The sequence below is a fragment of the Amia ocellicauda genome, chromosome 3, assembly GCF_036373705.1.
Source record: "Amia ocellicauda isolate fAmiCal2 chromosome 3, fAmiCal2.hap1, whole genome shotgun sequence".
Classification (NCBI taxonomy): domain Eukaryota; kingdom Metazoa; phylum Chordata; class Actinopteri; order Amiiformes; family Amiidae; genus Amia; species Amia ocellicauda.
This window is the reverse complement of record NC_089852.1, coordinates 8702692-8728074: the sequence shown is the minus strand read 5'-3', so window position 1 is coordinate 8728074 and position 25383 is coordinate 8702692. Positions and strand designations below refer to the sequence as shown.

Below are 25383 nucleotides of genomic sequence, written 5' to 3'. Positions count from 1 at the left end.
TGGGGGGACAGAGCGATTCAACCGCACTTTGGGCAGTATGCTCCGTACTCTTCCCCTCAAAGAAAAGCACCAGTGGCCTCAACAGATCCAGACCCTCACGTTCGCTTATAACGCCACTGTTCATGAGACTACAGGCTACGCGCCCTTTTTCCTCATGTTTGGGCGTGTCCCTAGACTGCCAGTTGACGTCATGTTCAAGCAGGGGTTGAATGACCCTGGAGTCGTTGACTATGACTCGTATGGCAAGTCTCTGCTTTCCTCCCTGCAAAGTGCTATGGAGATCGCCCAGAAACACTCATCAGCCGAGCAGCAACACCAGGCCCAGCAATACAACAGACGTGTCAAGGGTACTTCCCTGTCTGTAGGTGATCGTGTTCTGGTGGCAAATAAGACAGAACGTGGGAAGAGAAAGTTGGCCGACAAGTGGGAGGATGGGGTATACACAGTTGTGGGTGCGAATCCCAGCATCCATGTCTACAAAATACAAGATACAAATGGACACACAAGAGTTGTGCATAGGAATCTGTTACTAGAGGTCAACTTCCTGCCACTCCCTGGGATGTGTCAAGATGAATCTGAACATGCTGGTGACGTGTCATTGGAAAGTGAGGAGTCTGATCAGGAAGATTGCGACTCTGGTGATGAAACAGCTATTATGGTCGGAGTGATGCCTCAGGAAGACACTGCACAGGATTTGTCATGCTCTGGGGATGAGACGGAGCCTGCAGTCTTGTTGCCTGGAGACTGTCCCGAGTCTAAGTTGTCTGATTCACAAGAACTAGTCCCACCCGGTCTAGTTCCTAGTCCTGTTAGGGTCATTGTTGACAGTCCATCCACTGCACCTGCACCACATGTTGACACCTCAGTTCGCACTGACTCACACTCACACAGTGGATCGAATAGCCACATTAGGACACGTGCAGGGAGACTGGTGAAGTCAGTTAACAGATTGATAGAATCAATGATTCAGAAACCATTCCAAAAGGGTCCAAATATTTTACTTAGTGACTATTGAGCTTTAACATATGTTTAAAATGCGTATGCGCTGAGATTTTTGGTTTAGTGCAAAATTTGAGTGATATTATGTGTACAAATGTCTACAGGATAACATTTTCTGAGGTCAAGTGTTGTGTGGCGTACTAGGCGTCACATTAATCTAGGGGAATTTAGAGATCTGATCAACCTCTTTCTTTCCTGAACCTTGTATTTGAGGTAACTTTTAAGTTAACTGTGGACTAGGTCTACCTTTTCACTTGTGCCAGTTTGTGTCAGTAGTAGACATTTCCTCCTGTAAGACATTCCTCAATCAGGATGTTGGTGAATTTTAGGAGGGGTGAATGTAACCAGGTTGAAATTATTATTTTTTTGTTGTTGAAACTTCACCAAATCCTGATAAATATTGAATAATATGTGTTTTATTAAGTTCATAACATGTTTTGTACGGTTTAGAGTATATTCAAACTGAAGTGTTAATACCTGTACTGTTGCTTTAAGAGGTCTCAGTATTACGACGTCAACTCTGCGCCTCTCTCAGTTCGCGCTTTGCTCACTGAGAGGAGGTAATGATTTTTCCGCTGGTTATCATTAAGAGTTTATTTCGTTTTGTAGATAATATAATATAACCATATGCAGTTATAAAGTGAATGCTAGTCTTAAGAGTGTAAACATGCAGCCGTGTTGTCAAAATGTAAGCCCTGTAAATACACTTTTACAAATTATACGGGAGACACATGTTTTTCAGTGCTACGGGGTTTCCTGTGTGTTTATTTGCTAATAGGAGACTGACGAACTACGTGTGTGGAAGAGACTGCATGTTAAAGAACATTTTTCTGTTTTTTACTGATTTGTACAGGTATGTTTATTCAGTTAGTTCATTATTTACACAAATATTTTACTGGTTGTGTTTAACATTCTGAAAACCATATGTAATCAAATGTATTGGAAATGTATTTTATTTCATTTTATTTTTAAAGTCATCTAAATCACTCTTGTGTTAACGTAGGAACTATGTTAACTTAGATTGCCTATGTAAGTGTAAATTAGCGCAGTTCGCGCTTTGCTCACTGAGAGGAGGAGACTGACGAACTACGTGTGTGGAAGAGACTGCATGTTAAAGAACATTTTTCTGTTTTTTACTGATTTGTACAGATACCACCGCCATACGGCTTGCATTAAAGGAGCAACCAGTAGCTGTTTGTAGTCCGGGTCCTTCCTTCCGTCAGCACAGTCACAATCACAGAACACAACGCAGATCACGTAGACGTCAACGGATGTGCATTTAGCCAGATATACGGCAGACCACGCACACCCGTTACACATGGAGCCCCAGACCGAGGGAGACTGACAGTTATTTTGTGTTTCTTCCATTTGCGAATAATCGCACCAACTGTTGTCACCTTCTCACCAAGCTGCTTGGTGATGGTCTTGTAGCCCATTCCAGCCTTGTGTAGGTCTACAATCTTGTCCCTGACATCCTTGGACAGCTCTTTGGTCTCGGCCATGGTGGAGAGTTTGGAATCTGATTGATTGATTGCTTCTGTGGACAGGTGTCTTTTATACAGGTAACGAGCTGAGATTAGGAGCAGTCCCTTTAAGAGAGTGCTCCTAATCTCAGCTCGTTACCTGTATAAAACACACCTGGGAGCCAGAAATCTTGCTTATTTGATAGGGGATCAAATACTTATTTCCCTCATTAACATGCAAATCAATGTGTAACTTTTTTGAAATGCGTTTTTTTCTGGATGTTTTTGTTATTCTGTCTCTCACTGTTAAAATACACCTACCATTAAAATTATAGACTGATCATTTCTTTGTCAGTGGGCAAACATACAAAATCAGCAGGGGATCAAATACTTTTTTCCCTCACTGTACCTTGCAGTCCTGTAATACATGGGCACACCACTTTAACTCATAACATTATTCACCCCTCATTTCTATGGTGAATTGCAAGAGTTGTCTCTTTCTTAACTGCAAATATCCCAGATTAGGATAGTAGTTGCATTGAATCCAACCTTTTAATTTACTTTGCTTATTATTGCAACACATGGCCTTGAAATATAAATTAGCTTTCAGTTTTTTTTTTCTTTCCCTATTTTAATTACTCTATTGAAACATTTAATCTTGTCAGTGATTTTTTTAACATGTAAATAAAGCTATGACCTTCACCGCTTATTGCCACATTATTCTCTGTTTTCATTGTGCACACACAGCTTTATTATCCACTCAAAAGACGCTTGCAGTAAACACTGGAAAGTGGACTGTGATATATTTGAGAATCATTTATCAGTATTGTGTGTGTGTGTGTTGGGGGGGGGGTTCAGTGAACAGTTGGAAATAATTAACAGCAATAGGAAGTAACCACACTGCTACTGTTCATAGAAAATAGTTAAGTTTTCAATCTAGTTTTGCAATAAACTCAGTTTTATAGCATAAGCATCTGTGGGAAGTGGTGTAATAAATACAATAGCAAGCTATGACGATGTTTTTTCTAAAGGGTTTGTATTGTACCTGCTCAATATTTTAAGCGGGTATCCCGTCTATAAGTTTTGATGGTGTCATTTTTCTCATGCTCGTCACAGTGGGGTATATTTGTGTTTTGGCTTGGTGTACAAAAGTGTACATTGTACAGCCTATTCTAGCATTACACAGCTATTTCATGGCTGATGGTAATTTTTAATTCCAGATTTCGATTCATTGGATCACATGGTACAAGATAGTGTGCTCTGTATTTATTTTACAGTTTCATTTAATATGGATTTTTCATTGGTTCAATTTTAGTAATAGTATTTTTTTTTGCAGTTTGAAATATTTAAGATCTACAAATGTGTACTCTTAGTGTCAGCAGTTTAGTTATTTCTTTAAGTAGTATTAGCAACAAGCGATACATTGTGGCTGTAATACAGCAGTAGAATTACACGATGCAGCAGAGCCCAGTCCTTTCTGAAGAACATTAAATTGCATGGCCTCAGCCTGAGACGTGTAGGTGAAACTAATGCGGCGATATGTCCCATCAGGATGAGCTGAGTGATGTCATCGATGTGAGGAGTCCAGATAGCACGAGCGCAGCCGGACGCAGAGAGGGCCGCCTGGCAGCCGAGAGCGCCAAGTTCGACCCTGACCATTACCTGTGAGTAGTTCTTCACCTGAAATCATACCATGTTTTAAATATGGGACAGTGCTGTAAATCCTTCAGTAAGGATTTGGTTTATTTTCTTTAAATTCTTCTTATGTGTACATTATAATGTATTGTACCAGTTGCCTTTTTTATTTTTGGCTATATTCAGATAATCAGAATCAGGCCTTTAATTGACATATGTAACTAAACACAGTATTTCTAAACTTCCAACCATTCTGATATCTTGGCACCTTACCAAGTACAAATTACTGTATTTTACATCTGCATGGCTCCTTCCATAAAGCCCTAACTCTCCACAGTGTAATTGTGAATCTCAAACTTTTTCGGCATTACATTTAAGTTTAAAATATGTATCTATGCATAGTTCACACTAGTCGTAGCACTAAAATAGATTATTAAACTACATCATTATGCATCTCTATAAGACTGCAATTTATGTTCATTTGTCATATGTTTGTGGCAGAACAGCTACGATGTAGAAGTGTTAAGGAGCGGAAAAATGATAGCATTTTTCTGCTGCCTTGAGAAGCTGCGACTCCCGCTGTGTGATCGCAGTGTGAGACCGCTCTGACTCTTGAAGTCAAGGTTAAGTATGCAACCCTCTCGCTTGCTCATCAGCCATGATTTGCATAGTGAGGGTTGCACAGCAGCATGGATATCGTGCATCTGTCTAGAAGACTCCTTTTTGAATGCAAAAACGTTGAACTTGTACAAAATGTTAAAATGCAGGTTGATTTCATAATAACTGGATATGAAGTGGTGTATTTTACAAGAGAGATACTAGAGAGATATTTGTAGATCCATGCTTAATGTCGCACTTAAGAAAATGTGTCTGTATCCATCAGGGATGTTTAGCCTTTTTATTGATTTGATTTATTTATTTATAATTGCATGTAGAAATGCCATAGTAACTGTCCAGAGGACTAAAGGTAGACTCATTATTTCCTCACCACTTATCACTTTATGTATATAATTCTAATTTGTATATTTCATGCATTATTTCTTCTAGTTCTGAAAATAGAAATCCTAATAAAAAAAAATGGCATCTTGGGTTAAGGATTTATTTTTTTAGGATTTTCTTCAACTTGGAAAAAAGTAAAATAACTTTTCTAAATCCTCTTACAGAGCATTACTGAGAGGCAGTGTGAATTACACGATTCTGAGTTACTATGTTTTTTCCGCAAATTTTGATTTCCCTCAGACACAGGTCAGGGGAGTTCAACAGATTAATATTGTCCATTAAAATCAATTTATTTAACTTTACCTAATTGAAAATAACAATGTTATGAGACAACCCAGATGGCAAATAGCATTTCCATGTCTTTGGACCCCTTTCCCTTACTTTTATTTGTAGAATAGTCTCTAAATATTAATTTTAACTCAGGTTCCAGCATTTCTGCCTGATAAATGTATTAATACCTGCATCATTTGGTCTGGTTTCCATCTTTCATAGTGCAGACTTGTTTGAAGATGATGTCATCCAAACTGTAATGACATACAAACCATGGTGGATTGAAACTAACAATACGAAAAAGAGAAATCAAGAAACCCATGATAATGACAAATCCCTGAGTAAGTGGATTTATTTTCATTCCTTTACTTTACAGTTCAGTTGGTAATGAGATTTGTTCTAGTTTTTGGTTAATTGATAACCCCTTCCTTTTCATACTATTTACATCTCATGTACACTTTAGATTGTTGTCCTGAACATGTAATCATATAATCCTTCCCTAATGTAAAATCTGCAGTTTAAAATACAATCGGCTGTTTTTGAATGCAGTGTCATTTCTGGTTTCTTGTTCTTTATCCAGCTCAGAAAGTGTGTTTTACTATATACAGCTAAAATGTCTTTCATTTTAACAATACATTAATAATATTTTAAGAATATCTTTAAAATTCAAAACCATTTTTACATCCATGGTCTTGTCCTTTAATATGTAATATTTTACTTATTGTTTTATGTTAATAATGCAGGCAATAGTTTTGTAATGCCTTGCTTTCATTTATTTATTTATGCATTCTAATCAAAGTATATTTATCATTCAATTCAAAACACTTACACACATTACAATGCCAGAGTATTTTTTTCTCCTAGATTACAAGTCTTCACTTGTAATTCTATCATTTAATGATCCATATAAACTGTAGACACGTATTCAGATGAAATAGTAAAAATGTGTATATTGGACTTTGATATGTGACATAAATTAGATCACATTAGGTTTCATTGTAGCAGAAAATAGCTGTTTTGAATTAAATATTGTAGTAATATCTGTGAGCCAGCAGGTGGTGCCAGTTAAATCTAATTTTAACTATTTAATGTAAGGCACCACGGACACAGGGACTGCTGAAGATGTGTAGTTTGTATTTAACAGTATTATATCACAAAACATTTTGATATTGTTTATATATATATATATATATATATATATATATGATTAACCGTGCATTCTGTTTACTCTCTTTTTAATAAAGTATGATGTTTAATGCAGATGGCAAAGTATGTACAAAACAGTTCAGTGTAGCATTGTTTCTTCCCAGTAAAGGTCAATTGAATGTATGTATTCCATGTCAGTTTTGATAGATTTATTAAGTTTTGCTGAAGGCTTAACTACTTAAATAACTCATAATCAATGAAAGTAGCAAGGTAGTTTGTCACATAAATTTATGGTTTGGGATCTCTGTGTTGTGAACATGCAGATAGATCGTAATTATTGATTGATATCTAGTGAGGTGACAAAACAAAGCAGAAAAGCAATACTTTATTATTGATCCAGGCGGTTATATCTTGAGTTATTGTAAACCCCTCAAACACTGAATTTTCAAATTGGTTACATTACTATATGAATTCTGAAAAAAAAAAAAAGAAACAATGACGAGAGAGCCTTTTAGAAGCCTACACAGTTGTTCCAGTAAAAAAAAAAAAAAAAAACTGATTCAGAATAGAGAAGATTGACACAACTGGTATTTGGTGCTGAAATTACCCATGCAGTACCATTGGCCAGTGTTAAAAATTTAATGTCTCCCTTCATTTAACAAATTACATTTACTAAGAATATTTGTTGACATGCATTCAATTTTATATATAACTTTTAGTTATATAATAAGAACCTCACCAACATAATTCTAGTGCAATCATTCATGAATGATTTCAGACAGTAATTATTGTTTATAAAGTAGGACCCGACAGTTATATTGGAGCACCGATATTATCGGCCGATAATGGCTTTTACAGAAATATCTGTATTGGCACATATTCCACCGATATTGCACTGATATATTTTCTCAAACTATTGGCTAAATATTGTTTTTTTAATTACCATAAAATCCTTTGTCAGACTTCAGACAATAAATAAGTGCATGTTTATTTGGTTTTACAGTCGTTATTATAATTATTTACCATTCTTTTTTAACATAGTTATGGTACTTTAGTTTTCAATGTAAGCTTCTGAGTCCACAGTGATTCTCATGCGCAGCGGCGCCGCGTGCACACTGGCCGCTGGTGAAACAAACACACCCACAGAGAAACACAGGGCTTATAAACCAATAAAATGTTTGACTAAAACCCTCATAACCAATGGAAAGTATTTTTGAAGACCGTGCTGCATTTCAGTGTCCATGCTTTTGATTGTTTATTTTCATAAGAATATAAGAACATTAAAAGATACAATCGAGAGTAGGCCATTCGCCCCATCGTGCTCGTTTGGTGTCCATTAATAACTAAGTGATCCAAGGATCCTATCCAGTCTATTTTTAAACCTTCATCCCCAACCACATCACTGGGGAGTTTGTTCAGATTGTGACGCCTCTCTGTGTGATGAAGTGTCTCCTGTTTTCTGTCTTGAATGCCTTGAAGCCCAATTTCCATTTGTGTCCCCGGGTGCGTGTGTCCCTGCTGATCTGGAAAAGCTCCTCTGGTTTGATGTGGTCGATGCCTTTCATGATTTTGAAGACTTGGATCAAGTCCCCACGTAGTCTCCTCTGTTCCAGGGTGAAAAGGTTCAGTTCCTCAGTCTCTCAGTAGGACATTCCCTTCAGACCTGGAATAAGTCTGGTTGCTCTCCTCTGAACTGCTTTGGTTTCGTCATAAGTCTGGTTTCGTCATGACTGAAGATTACCGTATACTATGGCATAGAGGTGCATTTTTACTAAAAAGTTAATTAAATCGCTTTTCAAAATTCACAATAGCAATTAAAATAAAAAACAGTAAATGTTTGCTGAAGATGTTGACTTGGATATCGGCAAACAAAAACTGTCTCCAAATGACAAGCAAGCTCAGATCACAGTAAGATATCTAAAGGAAATTAGTGAAAAATGCATCTCTCAGAAAATGTTGGATAAAACTGAAACTATACATTATATTTATAAAACTATTTCAAATCCTACATCATTTTTTGACTGTGATTCGTATTGCAATACTTTTAACATATGTATTAAATAAGCTACACTTTCAAGGGCATTTTAAAATACATTTTTCAAAACAAATGCAGCTCTGCTGTGCTGCCTGCACTCTAACCTGCCACTGTTATATCGGCACTATCGAGCACTGAGCAGGACTTGAGACCTGAGAGAACCTGACGTATGTAAAATGCAAATATAAGCCAAACCAGCACTTAACACTATCGTATTCTTTGCTTCTATAGAACATGCACATGTTTCTATTGTGTGTGAAATTGCTCATATACCTTGGTCTTTGTTCTAATGTATAAAACATGCATATTTTTATATTTTTCCTTTATCCTCCCTTACTTGAATTATTATTTGAATTATGTTATTTATGATGAAAATGAATGTTAAGTTAATTATGTAAAAATGTAAAACTCCTGTCTTCAGTGCATATTTGACACAATTTCTCTATGACAGGGAGAGATGTGAGGGATCCATGCTAGAACATGTCAGTTTTGCATGCTAACAAAAAAGTAAATATTGGCAGATATATCGGTAATTGTGGAAATGTAGCTCTCCAATTATCGGTATTGGAACCAAAAAACTTGTAGCGGTCGGGCTCTGTTATAAAATCATATGCTTTGGTCAATGCCTTATTAATAATAGATGGTCCTTTTTCTTTTATTGATTAAGGCTACTCAGTTACTCAGTAACAAGCATGACAGCGTAATGATGATTTACAAATTATTGTACACAATAAGTGGACTTGCCTACAAAAGACATGAGAATTCAGGGTTGTCCCTGATTGTAAGCATATCTTCCAAATTTGATTGATTCTGTAGAAACTGCCTACTTGATGTCTTAATTACTTAGTTGCTATGCAACTTGCTATTCTCAAGACACAGACTTGGCAGAGTCAACCCTAACATTACTGCGCCTGTTGCACTAAACAAACCCAGCTTACCTGGCTATCACCATTTCATAAAATTTTGGCATTTGTCCCTTAGGCTCACCATAAATGTAAACAGATGTCAGATTATGTCCCAACTGACTGCTTTCACTTTTCTGTTTTTGTTCTGTGGAGTCTGCACTACAGCACATTCAAGTTGTTGTCATGTAATAGATCTGAATGGTATGATGACGTTCTTCTGATGAGAGAGAAGATTTGATCTGCTAATCTTTTTTGTTTGTTTCATGACTACATTATTTACCTTTGTGTTGCCTTAAAACTATTCTGTGATATTGAACCTCTCTGTAGTTATTATTCCAAGTATAAAACACAAAGAAACCACACATTAACTTCAGAAGAAAATAGACTTTTCAACTGCTGAATTTAGATTCTTTTTAGATATGTTTCTTATATGCCCTATTTCCACATTTTGTGTGTACATATAGTGTTAGTGTTCAACAGTATGAGGAGGGAGAATACTGTTGCTATTTAAAAAACAAACAAAGGCACTGCTTTCAAAGCTTAGCCTACAACATCTTCCCACTAATCCTATATCCATTAAATAGGGCTTTAACTGTATGTTGTAAGATAGCATGTAAAATCAATCCTCATAGAAGACATACAAAGCAACATGATACATGGCTTGTTGACTTTAACCTGTCAGATTTATTGTTTTTCAGAGATGAAAGTGATAAGGGCTTTAGTAGCTGCTTCAGCAAGAGGCTGCTCAATTGTGTGCAGTCTGTTGATAACAGCATGTTAATTCGGCAGAGCTTACAGCCTGAACGAATGGCTTACAGTCAGAGCTTATGTTACTGTTGGATGTCATATGGGTAAAGCAGGATTTAGATTAAAAAGATAGCATTATCTCTGCAGGGTGCTTTGGTTAAAAAGTGAGCTTCAAATTGAAATCTCCGGGAGCCTGTTACCTGGTTTCCAATAGCACAGTGACAGAAACATGACAGTGTGTTACAGATTTTCTTTTGAAGAACATCCATCAATGAGCAACGAAGAATTTTCATTCCCAGAAGCAGCTGCCTTTTTAATGATATCAGAAATAATTCTGCTCCTACTGTACATTGTTAACTAGCCACCTAACTGAGTTTAATGCCCTTTTCCCCTAAAAGTACGGAAGGAGAAACATAATGTCTTTCCATTTCAGAGCAGACTGCTGCTTTTATATCAAAGAGATAAATAAAGCAGTCTGCCGTAATAAGCTTTCAAAAGTCATAACTGCAGGATGATAACAGGTTGTTAAAATGTGTCTTCTGGGTACTATCTGACAGCTTGATATACATTTTTTTAATAGCTGTAAAAAGTACTGCAAATCTTCTACAGTTTTTTTTTTTTTTTTTTCCTTTTCAGCAGTTTAATATGAATCAGACTGCAGGATTGAAAAGAAAAAAAATATCTTCTTATAATTTGTGTGTAATTTTATACTATGGATTTATGAGTCCACCTTAAAAGCACACAGCATTTTTTTTTTCCAAGTGACAATGCAAACAGACGCAGTTGCTCATTCCAAACGCCAAGGTCAGTTCCTGCCGTTGTACACAAGTGAGACGTAGCATTGGGAATTTTAATTAAATGGCTGCATTTGCATACATGTAGACAAAAAGCAACATTTTCTATGGCATTAATTCCCAAAGTCTCTAAAAGGTGAGCAGGTGTGTTGAGTCCACCAAATGCAATGATCAAAAATGTATGAACCGATCCTTACTGATGGTGAATAATTTTTCAAACCACAATTAATGTATTTATTGAAAATAACAGTAGGCATTTGAAGACTGAACTGAACTAGAAACCATGAACAAGATTCAGCCATAAGATCTTCATCTTTTCCTCCTTCCCAAAAGCTCTAAATTCAATTTCCATTGACAGTCACTGTAGTGGCACCAAAGGACTGACAAGTTCATTTATCAGATTACTGTTCCATTTAAAAAATAAGTCAAGTGCGCTTTCAGTCATTTGTCTTTACTGGAATGCAGTTAACATTATGATTACAATCGCTTTGCCATTGTACAACTGTACGTCACATGGCTAGCTTTAGAGCCCTTCAAAATTGATTTAACGAGTGCAAATCCTTACTACATTATTCAATGTATTAAATTCATAGTAGGGCAGTTATCCATGAAGCCAAATTGCTTACACTTCTGAATCTTGTAAGTCATGTTGTAGTCTAGAAATATTGCTGATCACTGATGTTGTATAAGATTCAATAGATGTACTTCACTTATTTCCAAGTTGCAGACTTGTTGAACATAAGTTGACTGTGTTTCCTTGAATAATCGAAAAGGCCAAATCTATTCAATGTCAATGGTGCCATCTGGCACAAACAAAGACAAAGAAGTTCAAGGTTTCTAATTACAGGACAGATTTTGTAGACAGATGTAGATGGGAAAATGTTCATTAATTCTCCCGAGGCTAGCATTACGGTCACAAAATGATCCATGGAAGAAAAACAAGAAATCTGGTTAATCAAATACTGCTACGTTCATTTGTCTAATTAAAGGCTTTATACAATTTTGTGTTTTTTGTAAATGACAAAGAATAATGTGACACAAAGCAAGCTGATTAATCTGAATGTCTCCGTGTTGCAGCTTTGCGGTGTATATCGTGTCTGAGTGACAGACCCAGCCTTACACCAGCAGGCTTTGGATAACATTTGATTGATTCAGCTTGGCTAATTCTATATTGGTCCAGAGCTTCTCATCCAATTTCGCGCTGGAATATATTTCCACAGCAACAGTATGTATTTGTGTGAAAACAAGAGGCACTCGTGTTTGCTAAGTTTGATTTAAGATTTGGAAATGGTTTTCTGGCTGTAGCAAAATGTGTATTTGATGGAACTGTAATGTTAGTTCTAAAACTGTAGTTGTTGTCTTAAAACAATGAGTGAGTTTGCATCACATTCAGCTTGAGCCAGGGGACGTTTTACATGTGTTGTGATGGCATCAGGTTTGATTTACCTGACTGGCTTTAGAGTTTACTGGTCTTGTTTTAGAACAAAACAGAGATCAGAGATGCCTGCCTAATTGTACTACTTGACCTGGGCCATAGCTGAGTGACTGTATCCTCACTAATGGCGGTGGCTTCAGAGGTGCAGGATAACTTCGGAGACATTGCTGTTGCTAGGGGGCGTATCCTCAGCCGCACCGCACAGCTAACGCAGGCCCTGGGGTGGAACTGGGGTCTGCTGGCTTTAAAACAAACTGGCAGGATGTTCGAGAAATGAATAATATCCAAAGGGAATTGTTTAATTAGGTTGAACTCTGATAAAAGAAAGGAAAATAATGGAATGTGGGAACCATCTGAAACTGATTACAGACTTAGGAGGTTGGAGAACTCTTGCCTCCTGTTTAGCACAAAGTCATAAATTCATATTCTTATTAAATACTATGTAGTTGGTTTTAAACATTGCGTCTTTCATTTAATTGTAATTGCATGTAATTTTGTAAGACTCCAGATTTTCAAAGTGTTCCTTGCTATTGAAACTTTCATACTTGGATGTGAAGGGCAAAATAGTGTTGACTGAAACTTCCCAGTCACCTTGTTTATCAAGGCTTTTCTACTGGAAGTAGATTTTTGTGCTGGACTTTCTTTATTTATACAGCGATGAGAGAGAGAGAGAGAGAAACACTCACAATGAATTACAGCAGCTTGGCTCAAGAGGGATCCAGGTATCCTTAGATGTCTGAAACATCCCCCTGGAGAATGGCGGTAGTGATAATAAGTATTTCATCATGCTGCAAGAATTCTGTTCTCCCGAGTGCCAAGGCAGAGGCAGTGCCAAGAATATAATCTTAAACAGTTGTGGTGTCGCTTTTCTCAACTTACGAAATCCACACGATGCTCTTCTGAGGGTCCTTCAAGGAGCTGCTCTTTTTCATTTACCATTGTTTGTTATATCTTACCTTATTTTTTATATTATAGAGTATATCATTTAAGATTATACAAACAATTCAGATTTTTTCTTTCCTTTTTAGATCTGCTTCAGTACCCTTCTTGATATGATAACGCTTAAAACCCGGAAGACATTTTGACATAACTGTTGTGTGGTGTCTGTGATTTAATTGACTTAGCAACCACTGTGGGGTTAAATAAAAATAAACGTGAAATCCTGCCTCTCAGATTGATTGTAATGGGATCTTGGTCGTCATCTCACCTTGTGTTCGCTCAGAGGTGAATAAGCAGCCAGCCAGTGTATATGTGTGTGTGTGTGTGTGTGTGTGTGTGTGTGTGTGAACTACGGTGAAGCGGTCTCTTCTGGACAATGCGAGGCACAGGTGCTAGGAGGGTTGTCTCTGGAGAGGACGTGTCTCAAAGACTGAATTGGATTTGCACTCTAGAGACGATCTCAAAGCACAGGTGTTTACTTTTAGGACCAGAACAATTACATGTCAAACATCTTTGCGCTACACTGTGTTAGTCTGCAGCAAAACATATTTTTGGCAGGTCTATCTTTCAACGTTTCAAGTCAAAATGGGAATCATAAAGAGCAAAAGGCTGGGTTCTGAAACCGCTAACATTACGCTTCACAGCATTACTACCTTGTAAGTAATGTTTGTGACTTGCAATACAAAAAGTAAAACATATTTGAAAATTGTTTTAAAATGTATTATAATGCTATATTATTTTGAAAATTGCTACTATTTGACACTGTTTTGTCTAGTAGCCTATGTTTCTCAACACTTGACATAGAAGAAACACTTTAAAATATTATGAGCTCAGTTTAACAACTTTCATATGTCTAGCTGTGTTGTGATTTAAAAAGCTACCGATAGCCATTAGCTAGTACTGCTAGTTACTTTTAATAATTGTTTATTTTTAATTATTGAGATTTATATTATATCCATATCTTTGACAGCATAATTAATTAACAATTTGGTTTTGAAGGTTCAGTAAAACAGGTATAGACATTGGCTAGAATGAAAAACTGCAGAAGTAAATGTTTAAATAAATAAATAAAAGCAGTACAGATGTCATCTCCTCGTTTAAGAAGAAAACAACCATTTATGAAAGCCCAGAGACTTGTAACACATTCCACTGGATTGTGTTTTTGCTTTAGTGACTTTTTCTGATGAGGAAAAGGAGCAGCTGAGGAAATTCACCAACAAATCCCACCTGCTAGATAAAAGAGCCTCCCATCAAGTGTGGATCAGCCTGGTTGATATAATCCTGGCGTATGCCTATGAAGTCCGTGTCACTGAAGGGGAAAAAAATGTAAGTGATTTTAAAGCCCCAATGTGTGTCTGTGCAGGAGCGTCATAGCTCTGAGAGGACCTTCATCTTTTTCTTTCCACTAACCACTGTGGGATATAATGTTTTCCTTTTTATTATGTGAAATTTTACATATGAATCTGCTTTGCCATTTACTTGCTTCTCATAAAATAATTAAATTCAATTTAGTAGACTTTGTTTCTATGTCTCTATCAGACAAACCAAATGAGAATCAGTTGTCCTCTGCTTTAACAGTCTTAACATTTTAATGCTCTTCCACTAACCCACTACATTTCATATTGGCCTTCTTGCTTTCCCTTGTCTTCTGGGTTTCTATGTTATTTTAAAGAATTAATTTTAAATAACCTTTCATTTACTTGTGGTGTAACATATTGAGCTAGAGCGAAATGTACTTACAATATTGATGTCTTGAAACATGTCTACGGGCAATTTGTACAATGGGGAGACAAATTGGCGCAACTTTGCTTGGTTTTGTAAATTAGATTTTTTTTAGGTCATAAATGTTGGATTAATTTTCTGAGGTTATGTGTTCACACTGAATTGCAGGTCGAGTCTCCGTGGAATATCCGAAAACTGAGTGGGACTCTTAGCTGGCTGGAGGTAAGAGCAGTTATTATTCTCAAGCATAGTAAATATGTTTTCCACTGGATTGTGTTTATAGTAAATATGTATTTGTTTAGAAAGCAAAATAAGCTTGCAGTGCATGATGTTATTTGCATTATCTCAGTCTGCTTAAAGTAACAATAAACATGCATACTTTCTAATTAGTTCATCCTCAGGTTAAGAACATCTGTACCAGGTCACAAATAATTACAATATTTTGCCACATCTCTGTTCACAGATGCCCTCACTGTATAATATGTGTATATATGTATTTAATTTGATTATTTTAAGTCAAGCTTATGCTTTAACCCCTATATATCCATTGTCTGCTGATGGATTGATTCTCCATTTTCTTTATATAGTTGGAAGGATGATTTACTTTTGTTTACCAGGCAAAATGTAACAGACGTATCAGTTTTCATATCTTTTCATGTTGTATTCAGCATACCATCATACCTTTAGGTCTAAATTATGTAATTTTGAAATGAGCGGTTTATACTCGGTGGTAACTGAAGAAACAAGCAATGAGCAGCATTACATTATTTGACCTAAGCAACAATACATGCATCACCTTTATTCATCATCCTTATTAGCCCCCAAATTTCTGCTTAATTTGATTGTTCTGCCTTTTTAGGAAGAAATTAAGCGGGGACAAAAATCCCCATGTAGAAAAGTACATGTGCAAGCTAAATAATTGAATATGAAACTTTTGCACTTATTGATTGAGTAGAGGATCGTAAGGTTTCCCAGCTGTTTGGGCTAAAGCCAGCCCTGATGCATTATTCACGTTTTATCTGATAAATGAGACATCATGCATTCAGGCTACATCTACCTCTTACACCAGCGGCCTTCAGGAGAACCTAGATAAATTAGCTGAAATGTCAGAAGCAGGCCTCCCTTTATTGAAAATTAATTCTTTCAAGGATTTCGATTTATGGCATCTCTCAATTTCCACAGAGATTCCATTTGCAATAAATTACTTATTGATATGCCGTCAATTGATTTAATAAACCCTGATCGGAATTGTCATTTACAGTTTTCATCCTTGTCATTTTTATTCCTAGTTACGTTTAGTTTTTGCCACTGTCAGTTATATATGCATTTTAATAATAAAAAAACTAAGATAATACTTAGTGAAAATAGTGAGAATACTATGAATTATTATAATAATAACAATAATCATCATAATAATACAATGGCAAAGACTAATGTCCTGGATATGTGTGTCACTAAGAGCAGTGAACTGGAATCTGTTTTATAGTTCCCATGACAAGTTGACAAATGTGGAATGATATTTTATTAATTTTGCTCTTTGATCCATTATTGAACCAATATGAATAAGTCACTGGAAGATCGTATTACCTTTGAGGGTCTTATCCCATGTTGTGATATGGGCAAACTTTAAAACACATGAAGTTTCTACAGCTAGATTGTGACATCAGTACCTCTAGCATTAATTAATGAAGACTCAGGAGTCCTTTCAGCTTTTTGACTTCAACTTTTTAAATACATGAATGGAGGAACTTCTGCATAAAAGGTCGGGATGCAGGATCCCAGGGGATGATGACACAGAGAAGTGATTGTAAAGCCGATAAATTAAAAAAATAATAACCTAGACAGGGTTTGGGCACTTACATACTCTCTTCTTTGTCCCTAACTAAATTTGGGCCACTACTCGATTTTCCAATATAGACAAGATGCAGACCATCCAATTCGCTGGGCAAGTGAACAGTCATGTGATTGGGCAGGTGTATTACGTGGGTTCGTTGTTGAGATCTGGTGATGGGTCGGTTCGAAAATGATGGTCATTGTCATAAGCAGGAGGCAAAGCCAGACGTCATGTGAAGTTTAAGTTTCTCTCACACTCTTTATTCTCTCCACTGCCCTGGCACTCCTCCCTGCCTCTCCATACATATATATATATATATATATATATATATATATTTTTTTTTTTTATTGTATGGTAGCTATAGCAATATTAATACAATTTGCATAATGAATACATTAGATCCATGAACTGAAAAAATAACCGAAAAAATTAAAATCACAGTTTTAAATTCTGTATGTTTAAAATAGCAGTGAGAACGTTTTGTGCAAAAATCGTGGGAATCTAACAGTACTACTTGAGGCTGAAAAATACAAATATTTTGTTTGTGTTGGTATGTATAAAATTCCTTTATTACCACATTGTGTGCCACTTGAGATCCAGGCTTTCAGCACTTGACAGACAATTCCACATCTCTTCAATTCACACAGTGTAGAGAATAGCAATTAACTTTGTAGTGAAAAAAAGCAGAACACCAGTGACAAAATGATAACAAGAAACCTCAAAATGCAAACCAAACTGACAGACAATGATGAACAAACCAGCTTTTACAAATTAAAGGCTTTTTAAAGCTCCTTTATTGACTATTAATGCAGAGAAAACATCCCTGAAATGAATTAGCTGATTAAAGACTTTTGACAATTAAAACACTGGCTTTGCAGAGGTGTTTAAGTGCCCCACAAGTATTTACCTTGTATAAAAGGAAGTCATTAGGTCTAATTAGTCTATAAACGACTTCAATTAGGCACAAGTTATCCTGGCCTGCACTTAGGGAAGGAATGAATTACAGTAGCAACTGGCAGTAAAACCGTTACCTTTTTATTTGGAGAATAAAAGTTAAATTATATTTGTGTTAAAACAATCTGTTTATTTAATACTTCATTCAATACAAAGAAAATGTATTACTTTATAACTTTTTAAAATGCTGATGAAACTTCCCACTAGTTTATATCACTTGACTGGTTGTCACACCTAAATATTAAGTGTAACATCATTCTAAATATTAGTGTCATGGGATCGATTAAACTGATCTATGGCTAAAATATTCCCTCTTTCTAAAAACCTGTCTGTGGCAAGACAGAACTCTGATGGGGTTTCATACATTACGCTTTTTCTCTTACTACTTAACAATGACAAATTTGCTCACCAAATATATTTTCTTCACCTTCCCTCTGATATGATTTATGTTGTGACGTTCAAACAGTTTTGAAGTGAAGAGAATTCAGACTTGTCTCCCCGTGTTTTTTATTTTTATTTTTTATCTGGATATTGTTAATGTGTGGCCCGTTGTGCTGGTTGCCATGTTTCTATCACAACTAAAAGCTTTTCCTCCTGTATTGTTGCCTTCTAGACCTACAACTCAGTTCAAGAAGTCTTGGTGTCTTTTGGAAGAAGAGTGTTGTGTTATCCCTTGTACAGAAATTTTGCACTTATAACTGAAGCTATAAAAGATGCAGCTATAATATTTGAATTAGGTGAGTGTTATATTTTTTAATAACTTTGTAAAGTCTTGTTTACCAACTAAAATATGCAGCACCTGTTCTGCCCAGAAACGTATGAGATGCTTTCTTCACTTTAAAGTTGATAGAGCAGATATGTATTGGAAATTAAACCATCTTTCTCGCTTAAATCTGATGTTTTTTTTAATATATTTCCTTTCTTTATATATTTTTACTGTCTCCAACAGTTTGCAGTACCATTTGTAATTTTTTGTGTTTATTGGCTTAGAAAGCCCTTAAACCAGACAGTTTTAATATGTATTCATATTCATGGCATATTTACTTACATATCTGTGAAGTGTAATCTTTGAATCAAAGCTCAACATGAAGCACTAAGCTGAAGCTCCATAATGTAAATACATTTAGGATTTATATAGAAAGATTAGCAGTTTCTGTTGGTTTAACATGTGTAAATGTGATAACAAATTAAACACATATGTCAAGTCCTGGATTAGCATTTGTGTGCCTCATTGCCAGTCACGTGTGGAATTTGCCTTTCAGCAGGTTTAGAGTTTCAGTTTCTGATTTGCTGTAGGGAGGAGAGTACCTTGAGCCCACAGAACCATAGCTCTGCGATTTCTTGTTTTTTATAATGCTCTTGCAAATTTGTTGTTGTCACTGAAGATCTGTTTTATGTTTTCCTATGTTTTAATAAGCCAACTTAGGTTAGGTCATGGACCTTCACGATGTTTGTAGAATCAAATTACACAAAGCTATTCTAACCTGAAAATGGAGCTTAATTACAATAGTATTAAATTGGCTAATGCCACTGTCTCTTGGTAAATATGTTGGTTAGGTACCTTCATAACTATATATGAGTTGTGAACAGGATTCTCAGTATTCCAGTTTTTGAATGTTTGTTTTCCATTTGCATTATCTGACTGAACATTAGCTTTTCTTCAAATGCATTCTGTTGGTTTAGTAGCGTCTTGTGTCATAGAAGAATTTGTGTTTTGAAAAAGTATCCAATACAAGTCTTCCAACGTTGGCTTATTTTGTAACTGTAAAAGCAAACATTAGAAAATGTTAGAAAAACAAAGCTATTAATGTCTGAACAGAGGTTAACACCTTCTAGGAAATTTTAGATCGAAGTAAATATTTGAACAGTCAGTCAGCTCCATGTCAAGTATTTGTGAGTGGCTTTGCCAGCCAGCTGTTAAGTGCCTGAAACCAATCAGTCCAGCAACAGAAGAAGTGAGGGCTCGTGCTATCGACATACTGAATACATTACAAGCTTACTTTATTTATACTGCCTGAGAAAATACGCCTGCCACAATGTACTTTGCTGCATTTAAAGTTTATATTAAACTGCAACAATCTGGGGCAGCATACTGTTGTGCAGTGAAACTGACAAAACTACTAAACTGACTCCAAAGTGAGTTCTGTTTGTTTCAAGTTAATTGTGTCCATCTAGTAAATGAAAGCATTTCCTTTTTCCTATTTTGGCATCTCATGTTGTATTTCAATTGCTTTCAAATGTTGAAAATAATTCTGTTTATTCAATATTTTTTTCTTAAAATAAAATGTGAAAATATGTATACCCATTTCTACAAAGCTTCAGTTCTATGAAGCAGCTTTCCTTCAGCAGTGTACTTATGTGGCTGTTATTATTAAGAAATAAAGAGATTGTTCAGCTTTGGTGCTTTGTCTAGTGCTTTAAATATTACACACTTTCAAAGCGATAGATCTATATCGGAGAAAGAGAACACAATTAATAAAATTAAACTGAGATCAGGTGGCAGTTAAATCAGTTCCTTGTAATAAGATGTAGGCCTAAGTCAGCCAGTTTCAGATGGACCCTAAGTAACTTTAACTAGGACCCTCTAAGTAACAAGTAAAATGGGAAAAACTTCTATGAAGCCAGTGTGATTTGGTCAGTTTATGTAAAAGAAAAATAATACTATTAACATGGCATCCTATACAGTACTCTTCCATCCGTAATGCCCATTTTCTCTAATAGTATGCAAATTAAAACATGAGTGACTGCAGTTCAGCACTTACCACATGATTGATGGCTCTAAGTACAGCACATTTACCACAATCGCCATGGTCTTGCCCTGGCTCCAGTCTGATCTACTTTCTGTCTGCCTTACTTTTCTATGACTCTTCCCTTGGGCTTTCGTACACATGATTAAGTGGCTCAACTTGTCATCAAAGTAAAAAACAGATGACTGTAGAAATCATAGCCTCCCTAACTCTCAGCACTCTGGGCCAGTGATGAAACAAAACAAGGCTTTTATTGCATTCATCAAAAACCCTTCAGGGAGAGGAACATGGTTCAAATTTCTTTGACATTCTAATGCAAGTTTTCAGGTTTAAGGCCAACTTAAGATTGTTCGCTATAAGGGCGCTTTTTAAATGGGAACCAAATGTTTGTGTAAGGTTTCCCCGACTTAAAGTGGAGTGTTTGTTTTGAATGTACTGGAATGTCATTGCTGAGAGCCAACAAACTGTGGGTGGAGAGAAGAAATAGTTTTGTCTCTGCAACTGTATCATTTGGGAGCAATAGTTTAAAATGAAGGCTAAGCCATCGGGCTTAATTTATTAAATTATTATTGAAATTATTTGACCTATATTTTGTGTGTTCAGTCTCCTAGCTGTTACAAACAGAAATGCAATGTTTTACTTGCATAATTGAGGGAGCGTTGTTATCCACTTGATGTTTTCTCTTCTCAAAACCTTTGGCCAGATGGAGATGCAAATTATTAATCCTTATTGGTTAATTCTGCCATTCAGCTATGGGAAATTTATAGATGTCACAGTCAAATATTTTGACTGCCCCTTTGATGCCCAGAAACTCATCTCTAAAATGAATAATTTCTTACCTCATTTCACTTGAATGTTAGGCCTAAGTAGCTTGAGTTTGGTTTATGCCTATTTTTTTCCAATTTCCACGTGACTTCTACTCTTTGAGGCAGGTAATCATTCTAGTATCGTTGTGATAGAGTAAAGCATTTGCCAAGGTCCTACTTGCTTGCTAGCTCTCCTTTGACGTGTGTAATGCTCTGTGAAAATTGTGAGCTAATAGACTCAATTTAATATGTTCAAACATCCCCTTTATGCCTCACAATTATGTATCTTTCCCACAACTCAGTGAGCGTGTCCCTTTTCTCTTACTCACTTCAAGTGCTTTCTAGCTGTCATGCCAAGATTCATGTGACATCAGTAACCACTGACATAACATTGACTTAATATGCACTCAGACTGCTTTGATGGTATTTTTCTTGCCGTTTCTGTAATCATTTAAAATTAAGTCTCTGCATACGTTTTGAGTAACCTGGTGTATCATCAAAGACTATTGATTGGAAATCACCTATTTTTATTGACGCAAAATAAGATGAATGTTATTTAGTGACACTGACAGTTGACAGAAATTGCTCCTTCACAGTGGTTTAGGAGGGAGGAAGTGATACCACATGACGCACAGCTGTGGTTGTTGTGACTTTTTCTTTTTGTGATTATTACTGTCAAGCAAGCAAGTTGTCACTTGTCCGTAAATACAAACATACGCCCAATGTCCTTCATAATTAAGTGACTTCAAGTCATCCAATTAGAAAAATGTAAATATTAGAAAATACTAGAATCTGGTAAAAATGGAAAGAACCTTTTCATCATAGGCCTAATTTCTTTGAAAGATTATGTGACCTAGTCGCAGAAGAGAAAAACTGTGACATAGCGGAAAGGGAATCAATCAATAAGTTCATGCTGTTGTCAATCTGCCCTTAGACATAAATTCAATAGGCCACACATGTAAAATGAATCTTCTCTCATATCCCAAGATTTGAACTTGAGTTAAATATGAGATTGATGTCAAATTGAAGGGCATTTTGTATAATTCTAGTTCATAGAGTGTGGCACATTCTCAATGAGGTTTATAAATCAAGTGAGCCGCTGATCTGTGATTTACAATCACTGTTGTTCATGTGGCTCTCTCTACATTTAACCGTAGGCACTTTTAACAGCTGTGGTAAAATCGGCAAAGTATAACACAATTGTAAGTGTGGACAAAATTAGGTAGAGAACGGAGCACCCGAGTGACGTAGTGGTTCAAGGCCTCCAGCTGCTATCCAGGCTACATCAGGTGATAACAAGCTGCTCTCCAGTCCTGCCTGTGCCTTTTGTTGGCCTTGACCAGGAGATCCCACAATTGGCTGAACACCCAAGAAGGCTTGCGGGGAGCAATTCTCAATAGTCAAGTGAGCCCTGTGGCTTCTCGGCCAGCTGCAGCTTCAGGGTGCTGTCTGTTTCATCGGCACCAAATCCTCACAGTGGTGTGACGGATAAGTAGTCAGTATTCTGAGCTAGTGCGAGAAATAGCAGATGTTTGTGAAGGCATGCAGGTCGGGGGATGCCTGCTTTGTCCCATCTCTCCTGAAGAAGCCAAGTTCAGTAGTCGTCCATTACAAACTGGAGGGGGATTAAGGGTAAAGAAAAAGATCAAAATCAGGGTCTGAATACGACTCCAGTCCTTTAATGCCACGTAGTGCTTATTGTAATTGGAGATGCATTCAAGGTTTGTTGTTCTGCATTAAAAATTTACAGATTGCTTTGTCCTTCTCTTCTCAAAGGAGAAACATCACTTCAGTTTCGTATGTAAATAAGACACTTTCAGCGTATTATTGTAGAATAAGTTGATCTAAATATATCTAGTTTTTAAATGACATGATGTGTAGAGGGGTTTTTTTTATGCCCGATTTAAATCAGTTTCAGTTCTTTTTTCAAAACCTTTTATTTGTTGTCATTAATCTCTCTGAAAAGGGCTTTTGACCAGGTGTACCTCAGACGGGTTTGTGACGAAACCTGAATTTGATTTGATCTTATTTGTGGTAGCAGATCAAAGGGCAGTCTAGAGATAAACCCTCAGCAAAAACAGTTTGGAAAAGCCCATTTGCAGAAGGGACAACTACCTTGCATGTCATCATTTATTTCAAGTAGAAGCAACAATAACATTTATAGATTTTTATTTATTTACAAATCCTTTTGTTTTTGTATATAATGAAGCAGGAAGAAATCTGTTTTACACAGATTTTTTTTTTCACATGTCAGTGCTTCCAGCTTTAATTAATTTATTTATTTAGTGCACTGTTAATTTTTTTTTGTCATTTTGCATTTCTGTGAATACAAGATATCAAAATGTTGCTAAAAAAGTGATATCAGTAAGTCTTGGCTCACTTGATATAAAATTCCAGTAATGATGATGGCATCACTACATGCAGTACTATCATAATTATATCACACCACTACATTTAAATAATAAGAATGTCCATTTTACTTTTTTCTATTATTATGTCTGTCATGGTTTTAAACACTGCTTAAACATCTGGTGCACAAATAAATGTTTTGTATAACTCAAGGGTAGTTCCTTATACAAATTGTAGTATTGTTAATAATTTAATTGTTCTAAAATTCCCTTGAATATGAATAATAAACTACATTTTTTTTTTTTTATTCTTCGTGTTACTGCTTTTATTGCCTGTGCTACACAAGAAACCAGTAACAATGCTACCAGGAAATAGTTAAATAACCAAATAACTATATTATCTGAGTATTCTTGGGGCATATTGATACAATCTGTTAATAGCATTTCTCATTCGTGTGCAATTTCAGATGGAACATAAACTCCTTAATATAATTAGCTGAAGTACTAATTTCCTGTTACATGGGGGAATAATCTTTTTTTTCCTTCTTCTACATTTCTATTTCCATCCAGGGAAAGCCTCTGTTTTGAAGTGCTTCTTAGATATTCACAAGATTTTCAGGGAAAATGATCCTGCCTATATCTTAAATGATCTCTACATCACCGACTACTGTGTTTGGATTCAAAAGGCCAAGTAAGTCAAGAATCACTTATTTCACCCCCTTTCTTCCCTACTCAGATGGAAAGGGCCTGCATGCATTGCATTAACCTCACACAGTGTCCATTTGCCCTTGACATAACTGTCTTTTTAAGTGGAACTCATTTATGTCATTGTATTGAGCTTTGAATGACAGGGTTTTTCTTTGGTATCAATATAATCTACCTGTATACGTTTGTCAATGGTAAATAAGTATCATCTGTTATTTATTTTTCTTACAGATCCCTCATTTCAGTTTAAAAATAAGTTAATATTTAATTTTAGACCCTAAATAGCGTAGTATGCAGGATGGCATTGATCTCTGTTGGAGTTTGTAGTATTCCCACAATTTCTTCAGAATAATTTGGTGCTGTTATGAAGTTCTCTCGTTAAGTACAGCTCGAGTGTTATTGTCTCTTTATGTGTGCTGTTTTCCTGTTTCTGCCTTTTCTAATTATGTACACATTTAAAACAGTGCTTGCGAGTAAATAATTTCAGAATGAGTCACATACACATTCACATGAAAATACCTGAACACTTTATTTGTGATTGTTTTATTTTTTTATTTTTAAGTGTTTCTAGTAGTTAACATCAAGGGACACAGACTTGTAATAAGGTTTGTGTTTTGCTCATCTGTTATCCTTAACATATGTTTTCCAGTGCATTATGTCTTACACTGACATTATATACTAAGACCACCATTTGCTCAGCAAAAAGACCAGCAGTTGAGTTGAAATACCAGAAGGACATTTGAGGATACACATGTAGTTTTCCATCTGGCATGTTTTCATTTTCAAAGTGAAATGTCACCTGGGCCTGCTGTGCTCGCTGTAGCCTGTTCCACTGTCACACTGAAGGCAATCTGCATATCATTTTTATTTGTTTATGTGATATTTAATGTCCTAATGCTC

At 36.1% G+C, this 25383-nt stretch overlaps 1 protein-coding gene and 1 long non-coding RNA gene across 2 annotated transcripts in view; both read left to right on the top strand.

Annotated features, from left to right (window-relative positions):
• The window catches only part of shq1 (SHQ1, H/ACA ribonucleoprotein assembly factor), a 59107-nt gene that overhangs the window by 20428 nt on the left and 13296 nt on the right, over window positions 1-25383 (top strand). Inside the window, exons 6-11 of the mRNA XM_066698046.1 lie at window positions 4014-4126; window positions 5589-5707; window positions 14539-14693; window positions 15258-15311; window positions 18491-18614; window positions 24349-24469. Coding sequence (XP_066554143.1) covers window positions 4014-4126; window positions 5589-5707; window positions 14539-14693; window positions 15258-15311; window positions 18491-18614; window positions 24349-24469 — 686 coding nt within the window. The remainder of the gene's footprint in view (window positions 1-4013; window positions 4127-5588; window positions 5708-14538; window positions 14694-15257; window positions 15312-18490; window positions 18615-24348; window positions 24470-25383) is intronic.
• Window positions 1116-2189, top strand: LOC136735684 (uncharacterized). The gene is made up of 2 exons (XR_010811221.1): window positions 1116-1687; window positions 1778-2189. It is a non-coding gene; the product is annotated as an uncharacterized LOC136735684 (long non-coding RNA).